Here is a 9,876-nt window from a genome sequence, read left to right as displayed (position 1 = left end):
TTTTAATCCTGAAAATCTGGTCTCAAGTGTTCAAAACATCTGGTCTGAAGTGGCGTCGTGGTTGCCACTCACCCTGCTCTTTGCCTTTGGCTTTGGGGTCCGCTTGAAGACATGGGACTCCATGTCAAGACTGGACGCAGAAATCCTTGCCAAGCCTAGTGGCTGGTCTCCCTGGTTACACCGTACAGTCATTCCCTCCACCCAGAAAACTGCTACTAATAGTAAGAGCAGCCCTGGAATCAGCCCACAGATTTTAACCCCAGTTAGGCATCTCCCACTTGCCTGTCCAGGTATTAGCATCTCTTCCACCCCAGGGAAAAAGAGAGTCATAGCTAGAACAACACTAACATCAAGATTGGTTTTCAAAGGCAAGGGAGATTCTAGAATGTCTGGATGTATATGGGTTAGGGCTGAGGGGCCAGGACAAAGGAAGAGGTTGAGATTCAGGCTGTGGGGGATCCAGTCAGGTGATATTTACCACAGAAAAGTCCCTCTCAGAGGCACCTGACTCTTCTGACCATCCTGCATCTAGTCAAGTTTCTTCTGGTGAAGCAGTGCACCTATTTTGTTGTGGAAGAACAACATCCCCCTGATTTTAGTCCATGTAATTGTAGTAGTGTTTATTCTACTCCTGTGCATGGATGTAGTAGTTTTGATTCTCTCCTGTGCATGGATGGCATTGATTCTTGGATGGGCCTTTCATACTAAGGCCTGAGTGGGTTGAATTTGGGGTCGCCCCCTAAGCACTGGCCCCTTAAAAGATGGTAAGGAGTTAAGAGAACTTAAGCCTTGGAACACACACAGAAATGGACATGGCAACATTACCTTTTCATTCTCTTAATTATTCCACTGCTGTGAGAACAAGGAACGAATTAAAATCACCATAATTTATCCTGCTACCTGTTTTTGAATCAATGAAGTCTCCCTCCTTCCCCCCAATAATTCCTTGTTTTGTTTTGTTTAGGGCCTACTGTGTTTCTAGTCACAAACACTTCTCTAGCACACAGACCATTTACTCCCAATTGCCTGAGTTTTATGGTAATCAGCTGATGATAAATTTGAAAATAGCTTTATTTTCCTCAAGGCGTCTTCCCTTCAGCATAATCAATACAAGTCAGTCCTGGACTCAAAGCTTGTTTGCATGTGAAATCTTGCCTCCAAGTAAGCATTAGGGTGTAAAGTCTATTTAATTGAAATTTGTCATCCCAGGAAATATTAGAGATGCCATGTTGCTTGGCAGTTCTTTCCAAAGTGTGTGACTGGTCACCTCTCTCAATGGCTGCTGTAACAATTTCAAATCTTCATCATTCCTCAAGTTTTCTGCTCACTATCTCCTCCTAACTCTGAGTGAATTTGTTCCTCATTTCAAAAAGAAAACAGAAGCCCTTAGAGTGCCCTCTTCTCCCTAGCCGTCATCATCTCCATATTTTTCTTCCTCTCAAGGAATGAGCTTCTCCCCAGAGCTAATTCCTTCACCAATGTATCTTCTCCCAACCATTGCCTCTACCTCAGGGATTGTATCAGTTAGCTATATTTCAATTGCTTGTGGGAGAAAATAGCTCAAAGAGGCCTTATTACCTTTTATATTAATGACCCAAGGGAGGACTAGCTTGCTGTGGTCCTAGAAAAAGTCACTAGGGTGTGACTTTTCTCTGTCTCCCAGTTCATCTCTACTCTTCTTTGTGTGCTGATTGCACGCTCAAGCTAAATACCCAGACGAGAGAGTAACTACCACTTCAATCTCTGATTCCAAGTTCAAGAGGAAAAAAGTAATTCAAACAAAGAGTCCTTGATCCAAGTTTCATTGGTGTATTCCTTGCCTGATTTTGGTTATGTGCCCATGTCTGCAGAGGGCAATGATGCAGTCACTGATCAGATTGGCCAGGCCACATGCTCCCCTTGGAAACAGGAGCGTTGGAATGAACACAACTAGAATTTCATGGGCTAAGATTAGGGGGAGATTGTTCACCAGAAGAAAGATGAATGGATGCTGAATGGCTAAGGTATGTGCCCTTATATGATTAGTCTATACACAGACTTTGCTGTATGAAATACCACCTGGATCCCGCTTCTTGGACCCTCAACTTCACCCTCTCTCCTGACTCCCTGTTCTGACCCAGTCACATATTCTGGAATCTCTCCTGCCTCTGAAAACAAGATTTGGGCTCTCTTCAGAGTAAGGCTCTTGAAAGAGTTGTCTTTTTACAACCCTGTGCAGTTGATTTTGGCCCCCACATTCCCATAAAACTGTTCTTAGGGAGCCTTCAATAGTCAGGTTAATCATACACAGAGGTTACTTTTTAGCCCATGGTTGATCTCCTTGTGGCTTCCAGGTACTGAAGCATTGACTTGTCTCTACTTTCTGAAACGCACCTTCCTTGACCTTTGTACCATCGCTATCTGCTGGTTTCTTTGGCTTTCCCTTCTAGTCCTTCCTCTTGGGTTTCTCTTCCTCCTGTTACTTAAGTGATTATGTTTCTCAGGCATACTGTTACTTAGCCTAATTTTATCTTCACTTAAAGCATTCTTCTTAGATAACCTAATAGTTGAACATGCTTTTGCCCAAAGCCAGCACTGCTGACTCCTAAATTCTATCCCATCCCAAATAGCAACCCTGACCTCCAGACACAGAATCAAAAATTGACACCTGTTCAGCACCCTGAACTGCTCTCCTCTCCCAGCCAGTATTCTCCTAATCTGAGCCATGTGTAGCTATCAATCTCTTGAAATATGGTTAGTCCAAAATGAGATGTGCTACAAGTATAAAAAAGACAGTAACAATAGAAAATATCTTAATAATTTTTATGTTGGTTACATCAGTTCAGTCACTCAGTCATGTCTGACTCTTTGAGACCCCATGCACTGCAGTACTCCAGGCTTCCCTGTCCATCACCAACTTCCAGAGCTTGCTCAAACTCATGTCCATCGAGTCAGTGATGTCAGCCAACCATCTCATCCTCTGTCGTCCCCTTCTCCTCCTGCCTTCAATATTTCCCAGCATCAGGGTCTTTTCCAATGAGCCAGTTCTTCGCATCAAGTGGCCAAAGTACTGGAGTTTCAGCATCAGCATGTTGGTTACATGTTAAATAATAACTTGGTAGATCTATCTAACTCAAGATAGATAGTCGTGTCTGACTCTTTACAACCCTTTGGACAGTAGCCCACCAGGCTCCTCTGTCCATGGTGTTTTCCAGGCAAGAATACTGAAGCAAGTTGCCATTCCCTTCTCCAGGGGATATTTCTGACCCAGGGATCAAAACTGTGTCTCCTGCATCTCCTGCATTGCAGGCAGATTCTTTACCCACTGAGCAAAGATTAGATTAAATGAAATACATTAAAATTAATCTCACCTGTTTCATCTTAAAATGTAGCTGCTAAAAATTTAAGCTGACATATTTGACACATATTGTATTTCTCCTATTGGACAGCAATACTCTAAAAGGTTCTCATGGCTATTCATGATGCTAGGAAATCTCTTTAAGCTTCTTATTTTCCCCACCGTGTGGAACCTTCTGGCTCTAGTCCAGCATTCTCTGATTCTGACCTCTTATCTTTCACCTGGCCTCTGCATGACCTCCAAGACTTTTCAGAAAGACACCTTGACCGACATGTATACCTGATTATTCAGATCACACTAGTTCCAGGCTCTGCAGTCCAAGGACCATGCCCTGCATTCCTAGCTCAGGCCTCGAGGGCCAAGTCCAGGTTTCACATTTCTGGATTCCCAAGTGTCTGAGAGGGGGTTCCAGCTGCCTACTGGACATCTCCATTCAGATGTCTTACAGAAACCTCAAATGCAGAGGTTAAAAATGAACCCCCCTTCCACCTCCATGTGCAAACTTTTTCCTCCCTCATTATTTCCTACACTTGATCTCCCTCCCACAACCAATCAGCCACCAATCCCTGTCAATTTCACTAGCAAATTATGCCTCATATTTCCCTGCAATTTTCTCTCCCTAGCTCCATTCAGATCCCTATCATGTTACAGAAAGTAAAACATTAAACCCCTCTCATAATGTACTCCTGTCCCCAGATAAATAAAGTTTGATAGATAACCTTCCCTATTGTGTTTATTGGGTTCTTCTTTTCTATTTTTTATTATTTACAAAATAGGACCATACTAAATTATAGACATATTACCATGGATTTAGGCTTATAATCATGCTTTAAAAAGTCTTTCAACCTCAAGCTCGCCAAAAATTTCTTCCTTTAATAGTCTTAGAGCTTTAAAAATTCATGTTTAACTCTGTAGTACGTTCTGGGGTTATTTTTGTTTATGATCTGAACTAAGGTACATATATCATGTTTTTCCAAAGAGTTATGCATCCAGTGGTCCCAACATTATTTACTAAATAAACTCATTTCCTCATTGGTATAAACCACTGATATAAACCACCAATATAAAGGGAAGTTGTTGATTCTCATTGAGTTAAAATATCATCTTTATCATATGCTAAAACCCTTTGTATACATAGGTCAATTTCTGATTCTTTCCTATTCCTTTACCCTATCTTTTCCTGAAATAAACACACACTGCATTTATTCTTACAGATTAATTTTATATTGTTTTGTCAAGTTCCAAATAATAGTTGGAATAGGGGTTGGAACTGCCTTAAATTTTGGGCTTCCCTTGTGACTCAGTCAGTAAAGAATCTACCTGCAATGTAAGAGACTGCCCTCAATGAGGAGATCTGGGTTCCATCCCCCAGTTGGGAGAATCCCCTGGGGAAGGATATAGCAACCCACTCCAGTATTCTTGTCTGGGAAATCCCATGGACTGAGGAGCCTGGGGGGCCACAGCCCTTGAGGTCACAAGAGTTGAACACAACACAGGGACTAAACCACCAACCACTACTTTAGCTTAAGTTTATAGATTCATTTGGGGTAGAATTCACATTTTTATGATATTGAACATTCCTATCTAGGAATATCCAGGAATGGAGGAAATAGATGTCTCCATGTATTCATATTATCTTTAATGCCTTTCAATAAAACTTTATAAGGTCTTGTACATTGTTTCATGTACTTTAGACTTTTTTTGGATGTTAAATTACCTGTTCTAATTATTGTTAGTTTAAAATAATGGTCCTCAAAGTATAGTTCCAGGACTGAAAGCACAAGCATCATCTGAGATTAGAATGCAATTCCCAGATGCCCTCCAGACTCTGGGTAAGATCAGCAATCTGAGGCAAGATATATTTGAAAACCACTGATATAAAAGGAAGTTATTGATTCTCAAGCAGTCGTCCTAAATCCAGCCAACTTGCAGATGATCATCATGAATTATCTAAATAGAGATCATCCATAAATCTCTTCCTTCCTGAAATTTATAGCTCTTATTTTTATGTTTCTGTAGATTAGAATTCCAAAACAAGGACAGCAAATAAATTCCTATTATATTATTACGTACCAGCTCCAATGGACTGATACTGACATTCTGGAGGGCTATCCTTCAAGATCTAGCCAAGAGATTCTGCCCTGTCTGGCACAATTTGGAGGGGATAGAGTTGGCCCTGATGCCCTGTGGTTCGTTTCTCTGCTTCAGACTAGTGCTGGATCATAGTGGTGACTTGGTGGGGTGGGGCTGATTTTTTTCCTAGTTGAACTGGGGTATCTTCTATCACATTTATTAAAATTTGCCTTTTATTTCTGACATTTTAAGTATGTTTCCTTCTCTTCTGAGATCATGTACCATGTATCATGTACCAAGATCAGTTTTTAAAAATCAGAGTGGCTGATGAATTTAACCAATATATTCTGAGAATTCACTGATTCAATAGTTTTTTTTCCTTCTTTTAATATATAAACCAACTGTTGAACAAATTTTAAATTCCTAAAATAAGTCTTTCTATATACTGGAACATAATTTTAATATGTTCTTGAAAATGTTTGATAATATGTTTTATCTTTGCTTTCATCTTATATATGTTTATTTTTTAATATATCTGATTTAGGGGATATTTAGATGAGACATTAGACTTTTGAGTTGATACTGGAACAATTCCATATTAGACAATTTTCCTTAGCCAGTTACACGAATTTCCTTCAAAGTTCAACTCAGAATTTAACTACTTTCTCTCAGTTATAACAGTGTAATTTTTTCAATAAATCTTTATCAGATATTAGTATTTCAATTATGCCAGTGTCCTAAAATAAACTGGGGAGTTTTCTGAGTGTTTCCAGTTTCCAGAAGAGTTGATTAAAAGTAATTCCTCTATCCCTTGAAAGTTTAAAGGAATTTGCCTGCAAAACCCTCTCTTCTTATGGTTGTTTATTTTTGAAGACTGTTTCTCCTTAAAAATCTTCTGTAGTAACTAATCTTTCAGCTATTTTTAGTATATTTTGATGATGTCTATTTTCTATTCATATATGTTTTCAAATTTGTTGGTATAAAATTATACAGAGCATTTTTCCATTTTAAAATATTCTCTGTAACTGTAAATATAAAGATTTTCTCATTTCTAATGTTTTATATGTTTTCCTTCTCTATTCTTGTCAATTGTTTGCTTAATTTACTTTTCTTACCAAAAAGCCAGTTCCTATTTCCCACCACCTCCCCACCCTCCCCCAATTCTATTACTATTCTGGTTTTGCAGGTTAGGTACTTATAATATTGATATTTAGTCATTCTTTTTTCATCTTTTTAGCCCCTAGATAGTGCTTAATTTCAACTTTGATTTCTAAATTGACCTCATGACATTTAGAAAATGTTTAAAATATGTTTCACAATGACAATTAAAAAAATCTTTTCATTGATTATTTCTAGTTTTATTGCATTGTGGGCCAGAGAATGTGTCATTTCTCTAGTTCTGTAATATTTCTGCTACTTTTGAAATTCATTAAATTTTCCTTGTGGCTGAATCACGATCAATCCTATCATCTGGACCTGAGTCATTGAAATAAATTCTTATTTCTAGTTTCACCAGTAATCCATTCTTCACAACTGCTGGAGTGAGATTTATAAAGTTTGTATCAATCCCCACAAGGACTTCCCTGGTGGCTCAGTGGTAAAGAATCTACCTGCTAATGCAGGAGATGCAGGTTCCATCCCTGGGTAAGGAAGATCCCCTGAAAAGGAAATGGCAATCCATTCCAGTATTCTTGCCTGGGAAATTCCATGGACAGAGGAACCTGAGCAGCCTACAGTCCACAGGGACACACGACTTAATGACTAAATAACAACATCAATAAATTCCCATGCTTGCAAGAAAACTGCAAGCTCTTTAATGAACTCATACCAACCTACCCCATGCCCTCACGCCCCCAGCTCTCTGTTCCAGCCATCCTGATCTCCTTGGTCCTCATACCCCTGTGCCTTTGCACCAGCTCTTCCTAGACCTGGGAAACACCATTCCCCCAAACCCTTCACCCAACTTAATGCCCTGAAAATTCCCTGTTTCTCCTTCAAGAGTCAGCTCTCACTTCATCTCCCCTGAGAAATTATCTGTCTGCATTCCTATGTGTTTAGCCTATTATCAGTTCAGTTCAGTTCAGTTGTGTCCGATTCTTTGCAACCCCATGGACTGCAGCATGCCAGGCTTCCCTATCCATCAACTCCCAGAGCTTGCTGAAACTCATGTCCACTGAGTCACTGATGCCATCCAACCATCTCATCCTCTGTCGTCCCCTTCTCTTACTGCCTTCAATCTTTCCCAGCATCAGGGTCTATTCAAATGAATCAGTTCTTTGCATTAGGTGGTCAAAATATTGGAGTTTCAGCTTCAGCATCAGTCTTTCCAATGAATATTCAGGACTGATTTCCTTTTTGATGGACTGGTTGGATCTCCTTGCAGTCCAAGGGACTCTCAAGAGTCTTCAACACCATAGTTCAAAAGCATCAATTCTTTGGTACTCAGCTTTCTTTATAGTCCAACTTTCACATGCATACATGACTACTGGAAAAACCATAGCTTTGACTAGATGGACCTTTGTTGGCAAAATAATGTCTCTGCTCTTTAATATGCTGTCTAGGTGATCATAGCTTTTCTTCCAAGAAGCAAGCATCTTTTAATTTCATGGCTGCAGTCACCATCTGCAGATCAAAAAAATAAAGTTTGTCACTGTTTCCACCGTTTCCCCATCTATTTGCCATGAAGTGATGGGACCAGATGCCATGATCTTAGTTTTCTGAATGTTGGGTTTTAAGTCAACTTTTTAACTCTCCTCTTTCACTTTCATCAAGAGGCTCTTTAGTTCTTCTTCACTTTCTGCCATAAGGGTGGTGTCATCTGCGTATCTGAGGTTATTGATATTTCTCCAGCCATCTTGATACTAGCTTGGGCTTCATCCAGCCCAGCATTTTGCATGATGTACTCAGCATATAAGTTAAATAAACAGGGTGACAATATACAGCCTTGATGTACTCCTTTCCCAATTTGGAGCCAGTCTGTTGTTCCATGTCCAGTTCTAACCGTTGCTTCTTGACCTGCATACAGATTTCTCAGGAAGCAAGTCAGGTGGGCTGGTATTCCCATCTCTTGAGGAATTTTCCACAGTTTTTTGTGATCCACACAGTCAAAGGCTTTGGCATAATCAATAAAGTAGAAGTAGATGTTTTTCTGGAACTCTCTTGCTTTTTCTATGATCGAATGGATGTTGACAATTTGATCTCTGGTTCCTCTGCCTTTACTAAATCATCTTGAACATCTAGAAGTTCACAGTTCACATACTGTTGAAGCCTGGCTTGGAGAATTTTGAGCAGTACTTTACAAGCTTGTGAGATGAGTGCAATTGTGTGGTAAATTGAACTTTCTTTGTCATTGCCTTTCTTTGGAATTGGGATGAAAACTGATCTTTTCCAGTCCTGTGGCCACTGCTGTGTTTTCCAAATTTGCTGGCATATTGAATGAAGCACTTTAACAGCATCATCTTTTAGGATTTGAAATAGCTCAACTGGAATTCCATCACCTCCACTAGCTTTGTTCATAGTGATGCTTCCTAAGGTCCACTTGACTTTGCATTCCAGGATGTCTGGCTCTAGGTGAGTGATCACATCATCGTGGTTATCTGTGTCATGAAGATATTTTTTGTATAGTTCCTCTGTGTATTTTTGCCACCTCTTTAATGTCTTCTGCTTCTGTTAGGTCCATACCATTTCTGTGCTTTATTGAGCCCATCTTTGTAAGAAATGTTCCCTTGGTATCTCTAATTTTCCTGAAGAGATCTCTAGTCTTTCCCATTCTATTGTTTTCCTCTATTTCTTTGCATTGATCACTGAGGAAGGCTTTCTTATCTCTCCTTGCTACTCTTTGGAACTCTGCATTCAAATGGGTATATCTTTCTTTTTCTTCTTTGCCTTTAGCTTCTCTTCTTTTCTCAGCTATTTGTAAGGCCTCCTCAGACAACCATTTTGCCTTTTTTGCATTTCTTCTTCTTGGTGATAGTCTTGATCACTGCCTCCTGTACAATGTCATGAACCTCTGTCCATAGTTCTTTAGGCACTCTGTCTATCAGGTCAGGAAGCAACAGTTAGAACTGGACATGGAACAACAGACTGGTTCCAAATAGGAAAAGGAGTATGTCAAGGCTGTGTATTGTCACCCTCCTTATTTAACTTATATGCAGAGTACATCATGAGAAATGCTGGGCTGGAAGAAACACAAGCTGGAATCAAGATTGCCAGGAGAAATATCAATAACCTCAGAAATGCAGATGACACCACCCTTATGGCAGAAAGTGAAGAGGCACTAAAAAGCCTCTTGATGAAAGTGAAAGAGGAGAGTGAAAAAGTTGGCTTAAAGCTCAACATTCAGAAAACAAAGATCATGGCATCTGGTCCCATCACTTCATGGCAAATAGATGGGGAAACAGTGGAAACAGTGGCTGACTTTATTTTTGGGGGCTCCAAAATCACTGCAGATGGTGATTGCAGCCATG

General features: G+C 39.9%; 1 protein-coding gene across 1 annotated transcript in view; it reads left to right on the top strand.

The window, feature by feature from the left end:
• DYTN (dystrotelin) overlaps positions 1–9,876 on the top strand; it is a 74,660-nt gene that overhangs the window by 7,656 nt on the left and 57,128 nt on the right. Inside the window, 1 exon segment of the mRNA XM_010861279.1 lies at positions 28–221. Coding sequence (XP_010859581.1) covers positions 28–221 — 194 coding nt within the window.

Source organism: Bison bison, unplaced genomic scaffold (assembly GCF_000754665.1).
Source record: "Bison bison bison isolate TAMUID 2011002044 unplaced genomic scaffold, Bison_UMD1.0 scf7180017864471, whole genome shotgun sequence".
NCBI lineage: Eukaryota > Metazoa > Chordata > Mammalia > Artiodactyla > Bovidae > Bison > Bison bison.
This window is presented reverse-complemented; position numbering and strand designations above follow the sequence as displayed.